The sequence below is a fragment of the Mustelus asterias genome, chromosome 13 (assembly GCF_964213995.1).
Source record: "Mustelus asterias chromosome 13, sMusAst1.hap1.1, whole genome shotgun sequence".
NCBI classification, from domain to species: Eukaryota; Metazoa; Chordata; class Chondrichthyes; order Carcharhiniformes; family Triakidae; genus Mustelus; species Mustelus asterias.
Window position 1 is genome coordinate 28,056,135 of NC_135813.1, and position 24,418 is coordinate 28,080,552.

The 24,418-nt window shown below is 44.0% G+C and overlaps 1 protein-coding gene across 1 annotated transcript in view; it reads right to left on the reverse strand.

Moving 5' to 3' along the window:
* LOC144503093 (transmembrane protein 268-like) overlaps positions 1–20,644 on the reverse strand; it is a 29,927-nt gene extending 9,283 nt beyond the window's left edge. Inside the window, exons 1-6 of the mRNA XM_078227594.1 lie at positions 20,507–20,644; positions 18,323–18,432; positions 16,256–16,363; positions 11,799–11,945; positions 9,558–9,668; positions 4,428–4,514 (exon numbers count right to left, since the gene is read on the reverse strand). Coding sequence (XP_078083720.1) covers positions 4,428–4,514; positions 9,558–9,668; positions 11,799–11,945; positions 16,256–16,363; positions 18,323–18,364 — 495 coding nt within the window. The 5' untranslated portion in view covers positions 18,365–18,432; positions 20,507–20,644. The remainder of the gene's footprint in view (positions 1–4,427; positions 4,515–9,557; positions 9,669–11,798; positions 11,946–16,255; positions 16,364–18,322; positions 18,433–20,506) is intronic.
* Between the last annotated feature and the right edge of the window lie 3,774 nt (positions 20,645–24,418).

The following is a 24,418-nucleotide window of genomic DNA, read 5'->3' on the forward strand; positions in this document are numbered from 1 at the left end:
AAGGCTTCGAGGGGCTTGAAATCAAGGATGAACATTTTAGAACGGAGGTATTGTTGGACCAGGAGCCAGTGTAGATCAGCAAGCACAGGAGTGATGGCTGAATAAAAGTTGATGCGAATTCGGATACACACAGTAGATATTTGGATGGGCTGAAGTTTATGTTGGGGGGAAGATGGGAGACCAGGCAAAAGACTATTGAAATATTCAAGTCTAGAGTTAATAAAGGTATGCAGACATACAAATTCAGAGCAGGAGTAGGCCATTCAGCCCCTCAAACCTGCTCCACCTTTCAGTATGATCCTAGCCAATGAGGGTATCAGGCACAGATGAGCTGAGGAAGAAGGAGAGTTGGGTTATATTCAGGGGTAAGAGTCTTGGTAATGCAATTGATATGTGGCAGAAAGCTCATCTCCAGATCAAATATGTCATCAAGGTTACAAATGATCTGGTTCAGTTTCTGATACTTCCCGGGGAGGGGAACAAATGCAATGGAAAGTAAAAAGAGTTGGTGAGTGTAAGGAGCTGTGTAATGTAACTGAGCTGTACAGGCCAAAAGGGCACAGGTTTCATCTCTGTCTTGTGCTGAGTCAGTTGACCTTGGTCAGGCCAAGTTTGGATTGTTGCAAATGGATTCAGCACTCCAGCGTTCGGTGGGTGAAGCTCAGCCAGAGTTCATGCTCATAACTGTGATTAACCTCCAAAGGAAAGGATGCACATCCAGACATTGAAGGAGAGCCCCTGCCTGAAGAACTGCTAACACTGGATGGGAATCTTTCATACTTAGAGATTGCTGGGACTATTTACAGGTCAGGGATACATTTCACTGAAGCATGAGTTTACCCATGGCCCAATAACTCCATACCAATAACTCAGCCAGGGCATTATCCTCCCGCCTCCAAGTTGTCCGACCAATCAGGGAGAGTGGGCAGGATTCTGTCAATGGATGTGGGGATTTCTGATTAAGGGGACCTCAAACAGGGGTTACAAGGACTCAGCAGCACTTGGACTTTTAAGCCTGCAGAGGACCACAGGAATGGACAAGAGACCTGGGCTGGCGGCCCCTGGGTCTCCCACTCTTACCTGGAGTCCTGCTGTGTGGTCCGAGGCCCTGCAGTGAGGTGAGCCCTCCCAAAGATGGGAGGAAGAGGACAACATTTCCAACCAAGCAGGCATGGATAGAAGTGGCTGAAAGGATTGTGGCCCCTCAAACCTAGAAACAATGCCCCCAGTGACCTCAGGAGGGTACGGTAAGTGACTGGGACAACACTCTCAGGTGTCAAGCTCCACATTCTATCTTTCCCTGCATTCTCCTGCACGACCTTCTCAGGACAACACAGCTTGCAGCTCCACACATTCATCTTTCACCAAGAACCTACTTATGTCCCTATCTGAAGAGTCAACTCTCATATTCACCCTTAGCCTATTGCTCTCTCTCACCTATGTCACAGTCACCCCCAAAGATGTGCGGGTTAGGTTGATTGGCCATGGTAAAAATTGCCCCTTGGTATCCTAAGATGCGTAGGTTAGAGAGATTAGTGGATAAAATGTGTAGGGATATGGGGGTAGGGCCTGGGTGGGATTATGGTCGGTGCAGACTTGATGGGCCGAATGGTCTCTTTCTGCACTGTAGGGTTCTATGATTCCATGAACAAATAGCACCCATTCCCTCCTCATCACGCAAGACATCACAGCAACTTACATGTCTCCACTTCCTCTCTTTACAGGAATAGCGAACACAGCTTGTCAAACCCAGATGAAGGAGGGGGTTAGCATGGGAGTTTGCCCTCTAGTGTCAGGCACCATGTTGGCCACTAGCAGTGTGAACCCAACTGCTCCATTGGGAAGGACGTCTTGTTCCAGGAGCTGCAGTTGTCAGTAGTGACCTGCCATGAGAGTCTGAGCCTGCTGACGTACTGCCTCAGACATGCTGAGAGATCTGATTCTCTGTCTATGGACCCTGTGTTTGGGGTCTGGCCTCATTCCAGATGGTTCTCAGCCCTGCCCTGTGGACAGATATGTACGTGATGGGAATGCAATTAGCGCTGCTGGTATTGGTCCTGGCTGGTTACAGTGGTTAACACTGCTTCCTCACAGCACCAGGGACCCAGGTTCGATCCCGGCTTTGGGAGATTGTCTCAGTGGAGTTTGTACGTTCTCCCTGTGTCTGCGTGGCTTTCCTCCGGGTGCTCCAGTTTCCTCACAAAGATCTGCAGATTAGGTGGGTTGGCCATGCTAAATTGCCCCTTAGTGTCCAGAGATGTGTAAATGAGCTGAATTAGCCATGGTAAATGTGTGGAGTTACAGGGTTAGGGTGGGGTTTGGACCTGGGTAAGCTGCTCTTTCAGAGAGCTGGTGCAGACTCGATGGGCCGAATGGCCTCCTTCTGCACTGTAGGGATTGTATGATTCTATAAGTGTGACATCAAAAAGCCTAGTAAATTTAAAGTCAATGGGAATCAGGGAGAAAACTCTCCACTGATTGGAGTCATACCTGGCACAGAGGTAGTTGGCTGTGGCAGTTGGAGACCAATTATCTCAACACCAGGACATCATTGCAGGATTTTCTCAAGGCAGTGTTCCAATCAACTTTGTAATTTGGTAATTACCTTCACTCCACCATAAAGTCAGAAGTGGGATATTCGCTGATGATAGGGGAGATGGTTTTGTAGTGGGAGGTGGTGGTATAGTGGGGGATGATGGTGTAGTGGTAATGTGACTGGACTAGTAATCCAGAAACCCACGCTTATGCTCTAGAGCCAAGGGTTCAAATCCCACCATGGCAGCTGGTGGTGGAATTTGGATTCAAGTCCTGCAATTGGGAGGCTAGTCTCAGTAATGGCGACCATGATACAATTACTAATTGTTGTAAAAACTCATCTGGATCACTATGGAGGGAAATTCTACCATCCTTACTTGGTCCAGCCTACATGTGACTCCAGACCCACAGCAATGTGGTTGATTCTTAACTGCCCTCTGAAATGGTGAGGCAAGTCACTCAGTGTGAGGGCAATTAGGGATGGACAATAAATGCTGGTCTTTTCAGTGATACCATGAAAGAAGAAAGAGAAAAAGAACATTTGTTACACATTAGAATCGCCATCCATGCTGATAGACGTGGATAATGTTCAAGCTTAGGTTGATAAATGACAAGCGGTTAACTGTGGCTACAACAGTAGGTTAAAAGCTTGGTGTTCTGCAGTGAATATAAAGTGGATGCATGAGGGTGTTTACTTTTTTTTATTAGTTTCTCTTTAAACTGCAGTAAATTCTGGCCGGCAGTGCAAGATGTTGGGCCTGATTTTACCAATTTGAGTCTAAGTACCGAATCTGGGCGTCAGATAGATCCGAGCCCGGTATTCTCTTTCCAGCGTGCCCATACACTTTTTGCCGGCTCCAGTCCGATTCATGCTGTGGGCGGGGCTTACCGATCGGAGCTCTGAACTGTGCAGTTCGAAAAAAAATCCGAAGCAGCGCGCAAAGGATAATGGCATTAGGGTTCTGCATGTAAGCCTTGCTTATGCTAAAAATTATATCCTTGGTGTCAGCAGCCATTCCTGATGTTACAGTACTGATAGCACCAGGAAGATCGACCAGTACCATTCATTATCCTTTGTATCCAAGATGGTTCAGTAGATGCTGAACGCAGTATTATAACTGACTTGGTGAGCCAGATGGACCCACAAGGCAGAAGGACCATCTTTGTGTTGACCAAAGTGGATCTAGCTGAGGAACATACAGCTTATCTTGCTCATGGAAGGATGGTGGAGGGAGACCGGCAATCGAGGTAGGTTGGGGGTGTGCTCTGCCGAGAGGGGCCTGCCTCCCAGGGGGGTCCGATCCCGGGGGGGGGGGGCAGTTTGCCGGGGGGAGCCTGCCTCCCAGGGGGGTCTGATCCGGGAGGGGTGGTCTGCCAGGGTGGTTAGCAGGGGGGTCCGCGAAGGATGGTCGAGGAGGATGGTGACTTCACAAGGGCAGAGAGAGCTTCGGAGGTTCCCCTGCAGAATAGAAATCCGCTTCGGACTTTTATTCTGCAGGTCGCTAAAAGCGCGGATCCGGAACGGGCCAGAAGATGATAAAGTGAGATTTGGTGGTAGAGATGGACGCGCGGTTCATTAAGTCGATTTAAATACATGCTAATGCATTTAAATCGTCAGGCTGCCCGATTCGGGCGCGGGCTGGACCCGCGCCCGAATCGGGTGTTGGTAAAGCCGCGATCTGCTCGGAATCGGGTGCAGATCGGGGTATAGGCCCGACGCCCAACTTTACTGTGATTTCGCGCCCGTTTTCGGGTGCGAAGTTTTGGTAAAATCGGGCCCGTTGTTTTGGAGTACAGGGCACGCAAAACTGTTGCATTTCTCAACACTGACAGCTCTTCATTGAGATCAGGACTGAAGATTCACTTTTAAAAGTCAAACATGCATATATTACCTGGAAGAAGATATCCATCTTCCTTTGCTCGAGTAGGGTTGTCAGTAATCCTTCGCATTTCTCGAGGTTAAAATATATGAAAAACAGCTGGAAATAAATCGTTAAGGTTCATGGCTGACAAGTGAGTGTCTGCAATTTTATGTCATTGGACCTCTCAAGTTTTCACATGCACCAAGAGAATACTATAACCTTACGAACATACGAGCTAGGAGGAGTAGGCCATTCGGCCCCTCGGGCCTGCTATGCCATTCAGTAAGATCATGACTGATCTGACTGCTTCTCAGCCTTTTGGCTAAGAGCAAGCGTGAGATCAAGCCCATGATGGGGTGCGATGCCTCATCTTGTCACCTTGGATCTTGTTTGTGTCCCTTGTGGGGACCTTGAATTGGATTCACTTGGATTTTGAATTTGGTTTTTGGAGCAAGTAAGGAATGGATCTGGGTTTACCCGGTCCACTCTGAGCATTGGCTTTGTAACTTTAAGGATGGAATAAAAACATTAAAAAGTAAATACATCCTTGCTACTTGTATCTTGTGTCCTTTATAGTGAAGTCAGATGCAAAATAATTAATCCACCATAGCCTATTTTCCATTATCAATTCCACAGCCACATTTTCTATAAGACCAACACTCACTTTTCTTATTTAAACATCTATAGAAACTCTTACTGTCCATCTTATCTTACCAGCTAGCTTTCTCTTGTATTCTAGTTTTTCCCTCCTTATCATTCTTTCTATCATTCTTTGCTGTTCTTTATATTCTTTACAATCTCCTGACCTGCCACTTGTCTTTGTGCAATATATGTTTTTTCATCAAGTTTAATAACATCTTTAACTTTTTTAGATAACCACAGGTAATGGACCCTTCCCTTGGAGTTTATCTTTCTCGTTGGAATGTGTATATTCTGTGTATTATGAAATATCCCTTTAAATATCTGCCACTGAACCTCTATTGATCTATCCCTTAACCACATTTTCCAGTTCACTTTAGCTAGCTCCACTTTCATGCCCTCATAATTGCTCTTATTTAAGTTTAAAATACTAGTCTTGGACACACTCTTCTCTCCCTCAAACTGAATGTAAAATTCACTATAATGATTGCTGCTACCTTGGGGTGCCTTCACTTTGAGGTTATCAATTCATCCTCTCTCATTGCACAACACCAGGTCTAGTCTAACCTGCCCTTTGGTTGGCTCTAGAACATGCTGTTCAAAGAAACTATCCCAAAAACATTCTATGAACTCCTCACGTTTGCCTATCTGATTTTTCCAGTCTATATGTAGATTAAAATTTCCCATGTGTATCACCATACATTTCTGACAAGCTCCCATTATCTCTTCTTGTATACTATGTTCTACTGTGTCGTTATAATTAAGAGGCCACTCCCACAAGTGACTTTTTGCCCTTATCATTTCTCATCTCAACCCTAACTGCCTCTACACCCTGGTTTCCTGCAGTGAGATCATCTCTCTCTATTGTGCTAATACCATCATTAATTAACAGAGACACTCCTCCACCTTTCCTGAACCTCCTGCCCTTCCTAAATGTCACGCACCCTTCAATGTTCAGGTCACAATCTATGTCGTACTGTAGGCATGTCTCTGTAATGGTTATCAGATTGTATTTATTAATTTCAGTTGATCTGTTTTGTTTCGAATGCTACGTGTGTTTAGATACAGAGGGAATGATGTGTGGTGTTTAATCCTTTACTCTGTGGTTTAGTGTCTTATTACATGTCCATTCAGCGTTTCATAACATTTCAGAAGAGAACCCAGAACAAAATAATTGCCACAGGCTGGCCCTGGGAAAACGACGGCTAGGGAAATAATTGTGTGTGAGCCAAGGTTGACAGCAATCTGCAATATGTTTGTGGAGCCCTTGAGTGGAGGCGATGAAGAAAAACCTTCCTTATGTTTACGTGGCCAGCTTTCAAGCACGAAGATTAAGCAACAGAAGATGTGCAACAACTGTTCTTATCTGCTCATCAATTTTGCATTCAAGTGGCCCATCACACCGCCCCCCACCCCACCGTCCCCCTGCCCCGCCCCAACCCATGTCAATTCTTTGCCCAGAAATCTGAATAAAATGGTCTCAGCACTGCAACCCCATGTCAAATAATCAGCTCCCACAGCAGATCATCTTTGACAACTTAAGGATGGCATTGGCTAGAGGGAGGCAATGGCCTAGTGGTATTATCGCTAGACTATTAATCCAGAAACTCAGCTAACGTTCTGGGGATCCGGATTCAAATCCCGCCATGGCAGATGGTGGAATTTGAGCTCAATTTTAAAAATCTGGAATTAAGAATCTACTGATGACCATGAAACCATTGTCGATTGTCGTAAAAACCCATCTAGTTCACTAATGTCCTCTCGGAAAGGAAATCTGCCATCCTTACCTGGTCTGGCCTCATGTGACTTCAGAGTCACAGCAATGTGGTTGACTCTCAACTGTCCTCGGGCAACTAGGAATGGGCAATAAATACTGGACAGCCAGTGACACCCATGTAGCATGAATGAATTAAAAACTGAAAGAGGAGAGAAAAATTGCATTAAAGATTCTCTGAGGGCTTCATTGAAAAGGGGACAAGTCGAAAGCAGGGCATGGTGGGCACTTGCCATAAATCGTGCCCACATGGGACCGCCTCATCCAACAAGCCGCAACATGGTCGGAAACTGACCGCACGAACTCCACCATAGAGAAGTGACAAGAGCAGAAAGTGAGCGAGCAGGACCCTCATTCGAGAGCCCGTCTCCTCAGGATAACTCTTGTCCCTGTCAGCCCAGAGACCTGTGGCTCCAGGATTGGCCTGCAGAGTTACCTGAGGACACCCGGCAAATGCCATCCTCACTTTAAGGAACTGATGACAAATCCTGTTATGAAATAAGGACATCAAATGCTTTCGAGATGCTTTAGGGGATTGCGTCAGTGATCAGCAGCAGTCAATGAGGGCTAAAGAAACCGATAAAGCAATATGCATACTAAAGATTGATGAAGTTGGATTGCAAGAAAATGTCCAGATATTGGCGCAGAGAAGCCCTCTTTCAAAGCTTTCAACTTGGGAATATAGAAAAGACAATTCTACTTCAGTTTCTTCATGATGTGGAGATGCCGGCGTTGGACAGTAAGAAGTCTCACAACACCAGGTTAAAGTCCAACAGATTTATTTGGTAGCACGAGCTTTCGGAGCACAGCTCCTTCATCAGGTGTGTCCTGATTCAGTTTCTTCAGCATGAGAATAATGAAAACAAGTAACACGGGAGGATCAGATTGTTTGAGAAGCCAGAAGCGAGAAAGAAACAGAAATTTGCAGAGATTGTCATTTTAAAGAAAAGCAAGCCAGAAAACAAAATAAAAACTTTACAAACTGAGAATGAGTCAAATTTCCTTATTGTTTGTAAGAGTTACAGGGAATATTAATTTGGCCACATCTGGAATATTGTGTGCGGTTCTGGTCGCCACACCACCAGAAGGACGTGGATTGCTTTGGAGAGAGTGCAAAGAAGGTTTACCAGGATGTTGCCTGGTCTGGAGGGTTTTAGGTATGAGGAGAAGTTGGATTGTTTTCACTGGAAAGACGGAGGCTGAGGGGCAACCTGATAGAGGTTGACAAAATTACGAAAGACATAGATAGGGTGGATAGTCAGTGGCTTTTTCCCAGGGTGGAAAGGTCAACTACAAGAGGGCACAGGTTCAAGGTGAGAGGGGGAAAGTTTAGGAGAGATGTGCAGGGAAAGTTTTTCACATAGAGGGCAGTGGGTCCCTGGAACGCACTGCTAGTGGAGATGATGGAAGCAGGCACATTAGCAACGCAACACATGAACAGGAGGCGAGCAGAGGGATAGAAACCACATATTGGTGCAGGCTGCTGGGCCCAAGGGCCTGTTCCTGCGCTGTATTGTTCTTTGTTCTCTTTGTTTTTTTGAATGATTCAGATCAAATCCAAAAACAGGCCTATTCACATCAAAACAAAATAAAATGCTTCCTAACATGCTTTGAATCTGAAGGTGTGACCAAAAAAATAGACAAAGAAGACAATGCTGGAGGAACCAGGGATAAAAAAGGTTGCCATCAATTTACTGGAGATGTAATCCGGATGTTCAAAATAACTTGTTGGAACATGACACAGATTGAACCACTGTACTGCAATGCTCCATTGGAGCGAAAATGTCACATTTTAATCCTTCAATTATAAATGTTGCCGCAGGTAACTGTTATCTCATCGGATAAAGTGCCCATTCTGAAGCAACTGGTGAATGTCATGTCATCAAAGATTGCAATGAATGTAAATCAGGACAAACACTGCCGCTGCCTGAACAAGGATGAATGACTGTGCTATTACAATTCTGATAGCTTTTCAAACTACTGCTGTTGTGATTACAATATGTCGCATACTTAGAAATCAGAAAATAAAGCAGCTCCCAACATTACGCTCTGGCAAAGGGTCATCCAGACTCAAAAAGTTGGCTCTATTCTCTCTCCACAGATGCTGTCAGACCTGCAGAGATTTTCCAGCATTTTCTGTTTTTGTTTCAGATTCCAGCTTCTGCAGTATTTCGCTTTTACCAACATTACTGTCACTCACCTACTGCCCTTAAGCTACTAAGATGTCAGTTTGCCCCAACTGGAAGCACTCTCATCTGATTCCCTTCGCAGACAAGAACACATCACTGAAGATGACAATTTGGTGCAGCTCTGTGGAATGCTCTATTCCGTATAGAACAATATGTCAGGCAGCTTAAAAGACTTCCATGGCACTATTTGAAGATTGCAGAGTGAACTAAACCAACACTACCAGATTATCAATTTATTCACATATTGCCTGAAGGACAAATTGTCTCCTATATTAAATATTGAATGGATGTTAATTATTTTATTCAATGGCTCTTACCTAAAACTGCATTCTGTCTGGCTGGTAACTGAGCAGTGGTCTAATTAATATTAATCAAGTTGTATTATATTTGACAGTTCAAAAGAAGCTAAATAAAGCTTTATATGGTAAGTCTTAAAAACAGAAATAGAAAATCCCAATTCTTGTTTCCTACATAATTGTAGACATCACTATTTTTTGCTGCAGCTGTAAGCACATCTGTTAAGAGCAAGTGTTCAGAACTTATTGGTAAAAGGGATACTTGAAGTACACTTCGGAAACTCTCCATGGTGTCCGTGACTCCCACTAATAGATGGTGGTTCATTAGCATTTCATTCACAGCCCCAAGGCGCAGATCTGTGTTTATATTTACCTGGAAAAGAAACAAGTTAAGTGACTGAAGACAATGAATGTAAAACAAGTCACTTACTTGTTGCCCATTCACCACGGGGATCTCCATTTCAATCCAGGCCAGACTGATGGAGACAATCTCACCCCTCTGGTCATTGCCAAATTATTAAGCAAATTGAATTTCACTTGTGACAAACCAATTAGAGTCCGTACAACTCTAGAGAAAAGCTCAATTTTCACAATTTCTTCCCAAATCTCACAGATTGAAAACATGATCAAAATTCAAATTTGAAAATTCATATTGGCTAGGTGGAGAATGCTTATTCGCAGCTGGGGTTAAAGCACACTTTGTAGAGGGTATCCCTACAGTGCAGAAGGAGGCCATTCAGCCCATCGAGTTGGCACTGACTCTTCAACAGAGCATTATACCCAGGCCCAATCCCCGTCACCCCACCCAGCTAATCCCCCTAACCTACAGATCTTGGGACACTAAGAGACAATTTAGCACGGCCAATCAACCTAACTCGCACATCCTTGGAGTGTGCGAGGAAACCGGAGCACCCAGAGAAACCCATGCAGACACGCGGAGAATGTACAAATTCCACACAGACAGACACCCAACGCTGGAATGGAACCTGGGTCCCTGGCGCTGTGAGTCAGCAGTGCTAACCATTGTCCCACCGTGCCGCCAGCACTGTTGCAGGAGTAGAAGGAGTCTTGTCTTCTATCCAACCTACATTTTGCCTGGAAGTGCGGAAGTGTTCTACCCATAGCACTAGCACCTCTCACCCTGAGGAGCAAAAGATTCACCAAGAAAAAACATTAGAACTGAAAACGAATTGGAAAATAATTGTCAAAGAGTTTTCATCAGCATGGATTGGAGGTTCACCATGTAAACTCTGGAGTCATTAAGAGTCAAACTGCAAAATATAAAAATAAAGTCAATCATTTCTCTGATCACATTTTAGGCTTTATTTCAAACCGACAGAATTAGTCTCCTGTGAATTGCAAGATTTATTTTAAAATCAATTTTCCTCTTCTATCAGATCCCACGAGCAATTCCTTAACCAAGGAGGCTGAGACAACTAATCTCCAACGGGGTATGTGCTGATTGTGCTCTTCACCCCAGTGGACAGGAGATGTATCGTGTACTGGTCTCGGCACCTCAGATAGCCAGACAGTGAAGGACAGAATACTGGAGCCTAGTCTTTGTGCACTTATTGGGCGACACAGTGGCACAGTGGCAAGCACTGCTGCATCACAACGCCAGGGACAAGGGTTCAACTCCGACCTTAGGTCACTGTCTGTGTGGAGTCTGCACGTTATCCCCGTGTCTGTGTGGGTTTCCTCCGGGTGCTCCGGTTTCCTCCCACAGTCTAGTGTTGGCTAGGTGCATTGGCCATGCTAAATTCTCCCTCAGTGTATCCGAACAGGCGTCGGAGTGTGACAACTAGGGGATTTTCACAGTAACATCATTGCAGTGTTAATGTAAGCCTACTTGTGACACTAATAAATAAACTGTAAACTATTCGCTTTTATTTACAGATACACACTTTGCGCGTTGTGCGTCTTCTTTCCACATCTACATACATTGATATAAATATATAATATATATAAAAGTAGGAGAGTCCAAATATCCACTACCTGAAATACAATCAACACTCAATTGATAAAGTCTCAAACCTTCAATTTCACGCTTGAGGAGCCAAAGAATTTCCATCTAGAATCCAGGCCTAGAGGCATGGATAATATTGAGAATTTCTAAAGATGTGCAATCATGGGCACCGCTTGTGGCACAATAATTGCCTTTGCATTGCAAACCTTACAAGGCTACATGGTGGCACAGTAGTTAGCACTGCTGCCTCACAGTGTAAGGACCCAGGTTCAATTCCGACCTCGGGAGACTGGTGGAGTTTGCACATTCTCCCTGTGTCTGCATGAATTTCTTTCGGGTGCTCCGGTTTTCTCCCACAGTCCAAAGATGCACAGGTTAGGCGGATTGGCCATGCTAAACTGACCCTTAGTATCTCAATGTGTATATGTGGGGTTACGGGCTAAAATGCTCTGTTGGCAGACTAGATGGGCCAAATGGCCTCCTTCTGCACTGTAGCGATGCTATGATTCTAAGCAGCAGCAACTTTCTTCACCATACCTTTTTGTTGTATCGATCAAGGAGCAGTATAATGATTATGGTGACGACTGTCGCACCCAGGCTCACAAGCAGATAGAAGATCAAAGGATTCATGCTGAGCTGATGAAAGGTGGAGTATATGTTTCCCCAGGCAGTCAGGTAGAAAATCTGCAAAAGGGGAGAGCATATGGAAAGTAATACATCTGTGAAATTTAAACTTTAGTGGGATGATTATTGCTATGGAACATTCAATCAAAAACTTAACACATCTATTTTTGAGGTTCACAACTGCTGGAATGGTATTATATATCAGAGAGATATCTTTTCAGTAAATCGACTTAACATTTCAGTAACTTAGTTTATTTCGTGTAGATCTTCTTTGTCAGAATTTGTTTTATGTTTTATTTATTAGTGTCACAAGTAGCTTACATTAATATTGCAATGAAGTTACTGTGAAAATCCCCTAGTTGCCACACTCCGGCGCCTGTTCGGGTACACTGAGGGCGAATTCAGCATGGCCAATGCACCTAACCAGCATGTCTTTTGGACTGTGGGAGGAAACCGGAGCACCCAGAGGAAACCGACGCAGACTTGGGGAGAACGTGCAGACTCCACACAGGCGGTGACCCCAGACAGGAATATGTGAGACAGCAGTGCTAACCACTGTGACCCTGAATACTTTGCTGCATACTGTTCAGTCTTGCTCCAGTATTAGATGCTATCGGTGAGTCAATTTTATAATTAAAGGTAAAGAACTTAATGAAATGGCATGCTCGAGAGTGAGCGCTTTATCAAAGAGAGTATGGCACTTATTTCAATAACAAATAATACATATGGGATGCTGCCATACCTTCTACTCATTTATGTTTCCATGTGTTGATCAATCTACGTAGAATAGATGCTTAGGAACAATCTCTCAAAGCTTCCACCTTACCCACAGTACCTCAACCTGGATGCGATATGGTGTACATGAAACAAATTAACGTCAGCACTGCCTAGGCTGGAGTGGAGATGGATTCAGAGCAGCAATTTTCATTATCACTTTATCCTACCCATATAATAGGAAGTGCAACAAACTGTGATACCTGCAAGGATGCTATTCATGTTTGAGAATCAGAGATGTCTAGAGAGGGGTCAATGGCCAGGAAGTGGGAAGGAATGTCTTTAAATTCCCGGCTATATCTTGACTCTAGTTACTTAATTCAGTAGGACATTCACTAAAAGGATTTTCAAACCATATTGGGCTGAATCCTCCTTGGAGTGGCAATTCCTGTCGGATTCTCACTCCAATCCTATTTTCTTACCTTAGCCTGGAACTCCCGTAATTTCACACCCGCATTCAGACCTGGGCCTGCTGAGAATGTGGAGTGTAGCTGTTCCTCCAATCCTTCCCCCCGGAGTGTAGAATCACCAGGGGAAATGAAACCATGCCCCCTTTTAATGCTCCTTGCTGCTTTAATCTAGCCACTTTGGCAAGCCAGGAGAAGAAGATAAGTGTGTAAGGTAAGCGGGTGGGTGAAATGGTTCAGGTGGTCAGGTAAGTAGTGAGGAGTAGAGAGGTGGGGATTGTCTGGTGGTCGGGAGGGTAGTCAGGTAGTTGGGAGGGGAGTGGGGGTGAGGGGGTAGTTGGGGTCGTAATCACGGGTGTACTTGGCGTGGGGAATAGTCTGGTGGTCAGGAGGATAGCCAGGATGTGGTGTGGTTGGGAGGGGGGAGGTGGTGCAGTGGGTGGGTGATAGTAGTATAGTTACCCAGGAGTTAGAACTGGTTTTAATCCTTCTAACTTTTTCTGGGGATCTATTCTGTGAGTCAAAGCGTCCAATTGCAAAATGGAATTTTGGAGGGTTCCAGACACATGGTCATTCCACAACAGAAGTTGAAACTTCTCAGCTATTCCCATGTAGTAATGCATGGGGCCTTCTGAGGCATTCCTAAGCACATCTTCCAGGGAATATGACCAGCCTGGCTCAGATCCTCCGATCCCAATAAATCAGGAATCCATAGGAAGCTGCAATCTGTTCAAAAACAAGGATTGACACTGGTGTGGAGCTTTGGGAAGGCAGAAATACATTACTCTGAATTCTCCTTGGACGCTTCCGACAGTTCAATTTTTCAAATGGATGCCACCTTGTCGTTGGAGATCTGGGCTAAATGAACTGTAATTGCACAAAAATTTACTCCAGAATACTTATGTACTGACTTCATCGAGACCCATGAGGCTGGCCTCTTGGAGTATGAGCTCCCTGATTGAGGCCATAATTGCCTGCTCAATCAAGGATATAAAAAGGGAGTGTCAGGTCTACTGGCACTCTGGATTCAGACTTGAAGCACTCTTTAGAATGGAGTTAACTTTGTAAATAAAGGGAACCTGGTGAAGGGACACCGCCCTCTGAGGAGTTATTTCAACTTACACCTTTTAATCACAGCTATGAGACTTGTGTAGTCAGAGATTTACAGAAAAAAGCTGGATGTGGAAGTTTTTTTGCTCATAAAAGTAGTCAAAGTAAACTTGCTGAATCTTACAGCAACTTGGTGAAGATTCACCCCATTCCCCACACACCTTCCACATCCCCTCCCCCCTTTTGCTTCATTTAATAGCCGAGCGAGCTCCCAAGTGCCTGTTGGATCCTAAAAGTCATTTGTAACTGAGCTTAAATAGGCAAAGTGTGATCAGGTGGAAAATCAAACATTTTTAAAAGATTAATATGTGAGCCAGGCGACAAATGCCTCATAACAGTGAGCATCACGACTTCAAAATAACCAATCTCATCCTCATTCCTGCTGAGAGTGGTTTAGGTTCATCGGCCCTCACAGTGAAACTTTCCATCCACTTTAAACATTCCTCTAACATTTCTCATTCAGAGTCAGTAAGTAGCAGATGTCGGAGCCGCTCAGTTATTTCCAGCGGCGCTGAAAGATCACGCCACCATGTCAAAGTTTAAATTTGAAGGTTCACGTATCCATAAGACTGGTGTGTAAAGAATTTTGGACAATTGAGGCATAACTTTGCTTTTGCACCATCTTTTAAAATGGGCGAGAGTGATTTCAAGAAGAAATTAGATACAGCTCTTGGGGCTAAAGGGAGCAAAGGATATGTGGGGAAGAAAGGACAGGATATTGAATTCGATGATCAGCCATACTCTAAATAAATGGCAGAGCAGGCTTGAAGGGCTGAATGGCCTACTCCAGACTAATACTTCCACTGACTTCAGCAAAAATGTAAAACGGGAGGTGAATTTATAAGCACCTTTTACACTACTGCGCAAAGTAAAATTCCTCCCTCCCAGTGAAATTTTAATTTACCTCATGAAAAACAAATTTGTTAAGTGGGTGGCATGGTGGCACTGCTGCGTCACAGTGCCAGGGATCTGGGTTCGATTTCTGGCTTGGGTCACTTACATGGAAATATAATATATTAAATCTGTGCACAAGTCACTGGGCTTTCTCTGTTTTCAGGGTCACCCCTAGATGCATTTGTGCAGAGAATGGTGCTGGCATAGCTTTTACTGACATCACTTCAGTCAACTATTCCTTTACTTCGGGCGGCACGGTAGCACAGTGGTTAGCACTGCTGCTTCACAGCGCTAGGGACCTGGGTTCGATTCCCGGCTTGGGTCACTGTCTGTGTGGAGCTTGCACATTCTTCTCGTGTCTGCGTGGGTTTCCTCCCACAGTCCAAAGATGTGCGGATTAGGTTGATTGGCCTTGTTAAAAAAAAATTGCCCTTAGTGTCCTGAGATGCATAGGTTAGAGGGATTAGTGGGTAAATATGTAGGGATATGGGGGTAGGGCCTGGGTGGGATTGTGGTCGGTGCAGACTCGATGGGCCAAATGGCCTCTTTCTGTACTGTACGGTTTCTATGATTTCTATGATTCTTACTTGGGGAGGCTATCTCCTCAGGACCTATGTCTGATGCTGTTTGTCATTTTTTTTAATGGATTTAATTCCCTCAAGCACTGTGATCAAAAATGGCCAACAACTCTTCAGCAGCTTCTGATAGAGTCAAAAGGCTTTCTCACGGAGCTGAAAGATAACATCCTCTTTATTGTCTGTGTGGAGTTTGCACATTCTCCCCGTGTCTGCGTGGGTTTCCTCTGGGTGCTCCGGTTTCCTCCCACACTGCAAAGATGTGCTGGTTGGGTGGATTGGCCATGCTAAATTGACCCTTAGTGTCAGGGGGATTAGCAGGGTGAATACGTGGGTGGCTACGAGAATAGGACCTGGGTGGGACTGTTGTCGGTGCAGGCTCAATGGGCCGAATGGCCTCCTTCTGCATTGTAGGGATTCTATGATTCTATCTTAATATTGCAGGATTTCTTTAGCATCTTAAAAGGCTACTCGGCTATTTTGACAAGGGCTTCTCAGGCTTAAAATGATTAAGAATACGCTCACTGAACTACTACAACAAGAATTCCACTGTGTTTTCTTTATACTGTGGCAATTTAAAATCTCTCCCTACCAGCGCAACTAAACTTACCACAGCCAGAACCAGCCTGAGTGCCCGTGAGTTAAAGAATATGTATCTTCGGACCTCTGGATCCATTAGTACACTCTCAATTTGATTTCTATAGTCACCTAAAGATACCTGTAGTTAGAAATAGAAAAGATAGCTTTAGATGAACAGTTTACAAGAATGATTTGATTTGATTTGATTTATTATTGTCACATGTATTAACATACAGTGAAAAGTATTGTTTCTTGCGTGCTATACAGACAAAGCATACGGTTCATAGAGAAGGAAACGAGAGAGTGCAGAATGTAGCTAGGGTGTAGAGAAAGATCAACTTAATGCAAGGTAAGTCCATTCAAAGGTCTGACAGCAGCATGGAAGAAGCTGTTCTTGAGTCGGTTGGTATGTGACCTCAGAATTTTGCATCTTTTTCTTGATGGAAGAAGGTGGAAGAGAGAATGCCCGGGGTGCGTGGGGTCCTTAATTATGCTGGCTGCTTTGCCGAGGTAGCGGGAAGTATAGACAGAATCAATGGATGGGAGGCTGGTTTGCGTGATGGATTGGGCTATATTCACGACCTTTTGTCGTTTCTTGCGGTCTTGGGCAGAGCAGGAGCCATACCAAGCTGTTATACAACGAGAAAGAATGCTTTCTATGGTGCATCTGTAAAAGTTGGTGAGAGTCGTAGCTGACATGCCAAATTTCTTTAGTCTTTTGAGAAAACAGAGGCGTTGATGGGCTTTCTTAACTATAGTGTCAACATGGGGGGACCAGGACAGGTTGTTGGTGATCTGGACACCTAAAAACATGAAGCTGTTGACCCTTTCTACTTCGTCACCTTTGATGTAGACGGGGCATGTTCTCCTTTACGCTTCGTGAAGTCAATGACAATCTCCTTCGTTTTGTTGACATTGAGGGAGAGATTATTGTTGCTGCACCAGTTCACCAGATCTCTATCTCATTCCTGTACTCTGTCTTATCAGTGTTTGAGTTCCGACTCACTACAGTGGTGTCGTCAGCAAACTTGAAAATCAAATTGGTGGGGAATTTGGCCATACAGTCATAGGTGGTTCCAAGAATTACCAAGAATGGTTCCAAGGATGAGAAATTTCAGTTATGGTGATAGATTGGAGAGGTTGGGACTGTTCTCCAGAAGGCTGAGAGGAGATTTGATAGAAATGTTCAAAATCATGAGGGGGCTGGACAGAGTAGATTGGAAGAAACTGTTCCCCCTTGCAAAGGGATCAGGAAGATGAGGGGACAGATTTGAAGTGATTTGCAAAAGAAAGAAAATGTGATGTGAGAAAAAACCTTTTCCACGCAGTGGGCGGATTTTCGGGCCACGCTCATCCTAAAACCAGAAAATTCCACTTGAGGTCAACAGACCTTTGCATGGTCTGCTCCACTCCCCCCCACCCCCCCCCCACCCCCCCCCACCCCCCCCCCCCCCCCCTGCTATGATTCCTGTGGCAAGCGGGACGGGAAAATTCCGGTCAGTGAGTGGCTCAGGAACGCTTTGCCTGGAAGTGTGGTGGAGGCAGGTTCAATTGAGGCATTCAAGAGGGCATTAGATGATTACTTGAATAGAGACAATATACAGATCTACGGGGAAATGGCAGGTCTCTTGTTTGGAGAGCAGGTACAGACATGATGGGCCAAAAGGCCTTCTGCACCGTAACAATTTGTGATTCAGATAATACTGCAGTTATGGAAGGAAATGTAGAAGGTTGCTCTTTGTTATTGTTAATAATATTTTCCAAATGTTATGTAAGAATTACTATTGTATTCCACAAGTCAAATGTATCATTCAAATAAAAGGTTACGCCTTGTAGCTTGATCCATTGACATTTGTTTAGAAATATCTGTGGTTGAAATTTTCGTCAAGGTTATGGAGGGAAATTACTGCAGACATAACACATTGCACTTCTGAAACCAAAATTTACATAGACAGCAACACCTGTTATATTCAGAACTTTTTACTCACCTGCTTTTAAATATTCTTGTCTTCCCCTTTGTTTGCATCTACCTGTGAAAAGCAAATATTCTAAGGTCACAGGCAAACAGGTTAGCATTAGAACAAGAAACTTACTATACCTGAAATCCCAATCCGTCCAGTCTCCAAGCACAGGTATCCATCTCAAAACCCTGGGACCAACAATAGCTGTCCCTGGTTAGAACCAGAATCACTTGACCATTATGAAGCACTAAAAACATGAACAAAAGTATCAGCAAATGGTGACCAATGCAAGCAATAGGAGAAGATGAACTTGTTATTACCCAAATAACCAACACTCGAATGGGCCCATCTACCTCGTTCCTTTTTAATTAGTCCACATTTTATATTTACCATCTGTTCATCTAATACTGATTTTATATGTTATGTACTCCCAAGTACTCCAAACTGTTCACTGGAATTACTAGTCTAAAGTGCACAATAGCATGCTATTACAAGACATCCAATCTCAAATATTTCAATCCAGTGATTTGAAACCTGCCATTCATTCCCTAACATGAATTGTAATTTGAAGCCACTTGAAACCAACTGGGAGACTTACCTCTGTGTCAAACCCAAAATTCCTTTGTGTTATACTACCATATATTGGTGCATCCAACAGTAAGTAAATGAGATTGCAAAGTGGCATTTTAGTAACAGGACAGGTCCGCTTTCTGTTATATTCAGGCCTACCTAAGATAGAGGCTATTTGATTCGAAATTAAAGGCACCGTGTAAATCGCTGAGTTTTTGAATTGAAGCTGGTCTTTATAACACTAGCAGTTTAATTACTCATGCGGTCTGAACAATCCTCTGACAAACATACAAAGGCCTTGTCTGGGCAGTGGAGCTACTCCCCAGCTCATTCAGCTTTAGTAAGATATATGCAATATGAAGCATCTTGATGATAGTTAAGTGCCATCATGGATCAGCTCAGTGACAGACTGGAGTATCCTTCACAGGACACAGTGTTTTGAGCCCTGAGATCTGGAATTCCCTCCCTATCTCTCACCGCCACTCTACCCCTATCCTCTCTTTTAAGAAGCTCCCTATTACCGATCTCTTTGGCCAGTCAGTCCAAATATCTCCTAATGTGACTTGGTCACACTGTGAATCACCTCGGGATTTCTTATTAGGTTTGAGGCGCTATATAAATAAAAGCTGTTGTTGTTGGAGTAGGGTTGGAGCTTCTGCCTCAGTAATGAGAGCACTCCAGGTCAAGTCAAGCTTCGGACGACATTCAATCAGGTCATCTAAAGCAAGTAAGTTGCTTAAAGTTTTAAAGTTTATTTAGTGTCACAAGTAAGCTTCCATCACCTGCTCTGACAAAGGATCACCCAGACTCGAAACATTGGCTCTATTCTCCCTCCACAGGTGTTGTCATTTTCCAACATTTTCTGTTTTTGTGTTGGCTTACATTAACACTGCAATGAAGTAACTGTGAAAATCCCCTGGTTGCCAAACTGCGGCGCCTGTTCGGGTACACTGAGGGAGAATTAAGCATGGCCAATGCACCTAACCAGCACGTCTTTCAGACTGTGGGAGGAAACCGGAAAACCCGGAGGAAACCCACATAGACACAGGGAGAACATACAGACTCTGCACAGACAGTGACGCAAGCCTTGAATCGAACCCAGGTCCCTGGCGCTGTGAGGCAGCAGTGCTAACCACTGTGCCACTGTGCCGCCCCCCCTCCCCCAAGTATTTTGGGGTAAATCGTGAGGTTAATGGCTCAAGTCCTGACTCCAACCTCACGGAAAATGATGGCTTTTTTAAAAATCAAGTTTTAGAAATTTTTGACAGAATCAACAATTTGGCAAGGTATTGTTTTAATTTCTGATGCTCAGTATCAAAGCCTAATAGCTGGCATCCAGCAATAGGAACACAGAAAATAGGAGCAGGCCGTTCAGCCCTTCCAGCAACTCCCCCATTCAATTTGATCATCATTGATCCTCTATCTCAATGCCATACTCCAGAGTTCGCCCCATTCCCCTGGACACCAGTCAGTTAAATGCACACGATTATTACATTTTACATAGTTTCGTACAGACATCGGATAATCTATATAGACCGATTTTGTTTTAAATTAGATTTAACCAACCAGCTGAAGTGTTGAAATGGCCAAGAACAGATAGCCTACTCCTGCTGCTAAATCCCATGTTCCAGCTCTTATTTGGAGTACAATTGCTCTGGGTCAGACAATTAAATCCCACGTTCCAGATGTGGGACCTGAAATGCTTGTTTAGTGACATTTGGCAATTGCCGTGGAAAGTAGACTGACCTGACCTTTTAGCCATTGGACGGCGCCGTCCCGTTCTGCTGTCAGCAGCCACGGATAAAGCAGATGTAGCAGCGAGCCCCTCTCCACAAGCCTTGTCCCCGGGACCTGCAGCCCCCTCCCGCTGCTTATGACCAGACTCGCCCCGCCTCACTCAGCCACAGTTCAACACATGAGACTCCCCCACCCCAGTGACTCGGCGTGTCCACTGCTGGCATTAACCCCACAAAAGCGGCTCTAACCAAACACGTCTAATTCAGATTATACCAGATAACAACATCGCATCGCCTCATGGAGAAGAGGCACACTTTTCAATAAAATGTTTCAATTGGACTGCTGGCGCAGAATGTAGTTGCTGGTCGCCGATTTCACATTGGATTACACCGCACAGAAACAGCCATTCGGCCCAACCACTTTGTCCTGGTGGCTCCACTCAAACCCTCATCCCAACGGTTCTCATCAAAATTTATCATCTAGTCCCTTGTGTGTTGTCTAATTTCCTCTTAAACGCATCTATAAGATTCACTTCAACCCTTTATTCAATAAAATGTCATCAATGTGTCTGTTTCTTTATGGGTGGCACAATGGTTAGTACTGCTGCCTCACAGTACCAAGGACCCGGGTTCAATTCCAGCCTTGGGTGACTGTCTGTGTGGAGTTTACACGTTCACCCCATGTCTGCGTGGGTTTCCTCCGGGTGCTCCAGTTTACTCCCACAGTCTAAAGATGTGCAAGTTACGTTGATTGGCCATGATTGCCCATTAGTGTCAGGGGGATTAGCAGGGTAAGTACATGGGGTTAGGGGGATAGGGGCTGGGTGGGCCGAATGGCCTCTTTCTGCACTGGAGGGATTCTATGATTCTATCACATCGATTTATTCACCCAATGTGGGGAGATGGTGGTTTAGTGGTATTGTCGCTGGACTAGTAATCCAGTGATCCATGGTGCTGCTCGGGGGACCCAGGTTTGAATCCAATTCCGACTATGGCAGATGGCAAAATTTGAATTCAATAAATATCTAGAATTAAGAATCTACTGATGCCCATGAAACCATTGTCAATTGTTTGAAAAACCCATTTGGCTCACTACTGTCATTTAGGGAAGGAAATCTGTCATCCTTACCTGGTCTGGCCTACATGTGACTCCAGATCCACAGCAATGTGGTTGACTCTTAAATGCCCTCAGGGATAGACAATAAATGCTGACCCAACCAGCGACATCCACATCCCATGAACAAATTTTAAAAACTGAAACACCAATTCTTGTTCGTTATTAGGTCACTAACTGGCTCTTCCATTGGCCATTTATTTTGGTTAAAGGAAAATTCTGTTGACAGCACTCTCTTTTTGGAAATAAAAAAAGAACAGAAAATGCTGGATTCTGCAGGTTTGGCAGCACCTGTGGTGAGAGAAGCAGAGTTACCGTTTTGAGTGTGTTTGATTTCTTCGGAGAAACTTAACTCTCTTTTCTGACCTTTGTCAGTTTTACTTGACCATCATCTTTAGGGTGCTGTAGTTTTTCTACATTTGTGTTTTTCACCCCAAAAGCAATAAACTTTTAACCATCTCTTGAAGTTGAGGGGTTGTAAAATGCATCAAAAATGTACATATATGTATAAACAAACCCAAAAGACCCGCATTCCAAGCACTAAGGCTCACAATGAACCTAAATGAAACTGAAAACACTTTTATCTTAACGCACAAATAACATATAAATTCAACTTAACATTATACATTGTTCATAACAATGGCCACATCCAATCAATTACTCTTCAAGTACTGCATGTTATTATTAAGTAGGTAACAACTCACTTACTCGAAGTACAGCTCCACAAATAGGAATAAAATAGCAAATGCTGGAAAATCTCAGCAGGTCTGACAGCATTGTGAAGAGAGAATAGAGGCAACGTTTCGAGTCAGGATGGCCCTTCGTCAGAGCAGAGCTGAGTTCTGATGAAGGGTCATCCAGGCTCGAAATGTTGGCTCTATTCTTTCTCCACAGATGCTGTCAGACCTGCTGAGATTTTCCAGCATTTTCTGTGAGCTCTGACAAAGAGTCATCCTGACTTGAAACATTGGCTCTATTCTCTCTCCACAGAGGCTGTCAGACCTGCTGAATCTTTCCAGCATTTTCTGTTTTTGTTTCAAATTCCAGTATCCACAGTATTTTGCCTCTATATAGGAATAAAATAGCGTTGTTTAGTGTGGCAGATGTGTTTCTCAGGACAGTAGAAATACCCTTTGCTGTTCTTCAAAAGTGCTACAGGATCTTCCAAATGCAGTTTAAAAGGCAAACTGGACCAGAGTTTAATTTGTCAACAGGAGGTTACCTCTGCCAATGCAATAATCCTACAGCATTGCGCTGGAATTTAAATCTAGATTATGTGCTCAGGTCTTACTTTTCTTCAGTTATTTCAAATTATTACTTTTTTTTCCTGTGTGTTCATTCATTGATAGGGCTTGCCACTAAATATCATTAACATGCTGGAGGCAGAATATTTAGATCAAAAATGATTAAAGCAATTCATCCGTTCAAGAAAATAAGTAAGCTCACTGATGTTAGATTTCAGTTGGAGAATTGCCAACGCAATCAGCACGTAATGTCCAAAGTTGAAACTTAATCTCGTGGCTGACAAATCTAAATCTCTCTTCTGCTCGCTCCAGGTACAATTCATCTCCATCCTCCCTTCTTCCTGTTACTGCTAGTTAACAATGCATTCTTGGTCTCCACCCTCCCCCTAGCTCATTCCAACCTATGCCATGTAAAAATCAATTCAAGCCAGCTTTTGTAAAGAATTATCACCGGTTGCCAGGTACATTTGATGAGATTTGTGTAAACACAGATTGAATACTTTTGCATTGCTGTCATGTTATCGCTTTAAAGTGGAGTTGATTCTGTTGCTCAGATAATGCTGTTGATGCAAAGCATTTAACAAGTCATGGTTATTAAGCTCCTGGAGTGCTTGAGGCAGAACACTTTGGATTGCTGTTAGAGGAAGAATGCAGTGGCTTGATGTTTTCACTTCCTCTTGCTTGGTTTGTGCAACTTTAAAAGTAATCCACATCAGGAAATGTTTCCAACACAATATGTAGCTACTATACAGACTGACACTTCTTTACTGGAAAGGACGGGAGTAGAGCTATTCTAACCTGCGAGTAATGGAAATGTCACACTGATGTGTTGGAGAAATGCCTCTGTGAAACTGGTCTGAAAGTACTTTATTGCAGAACTACAGAGGTGGTTTGATTCTGAATCAGGGTATATTTATCAGATGTAGGAGGAATGATAGTATCAGGAATAAAAACCAGTAGTTTGACGACTTTCTCTAAACCTGTTCCACTCCACTTGCTGCAGCATGATTCACAGAATACCTACAATACAGGAGATCATGCAGCCCATTGAGCCTGCACCAACAACAATCCAACGTGGGCCCTATCCCCGTAACTCCATGCACTTACCCTGCTAATTACCTTGACATTAAAGGGCTATTTAGCATGGCCAATCCACCTAACCCACACATTTTTGGAATGTGGTAATAAACCAGAGCACCCAGCAGAAACCCACACACACAAGGGTGAACATGCAAACTCTGCACAGTCACTCAGGCCAAAATTGAACCTGGGTCCCTTGTGCTGTGAGGCAGCAGTGCTAACCCATTCCAGGGTCACTGGCAATTTTCCATATCATTATGGGAAGTATTCACCTTTGGACTATTTGCTTACAGGGGGTAATCACGAGCAAGTTACTGGATACACATGACGTGGAAGGATAAGTGCAAGTCTAAGTAGGGGTCATAAATAATTTTCATTTATATAAATACCCTATATTAGGACATCTCTGCACTATCAATGCCATTACCAGGTCACACAGTTTTTATTAACAAGCTAGAGATCTCAGCTCTATTTTTAAAGTATTTGCTG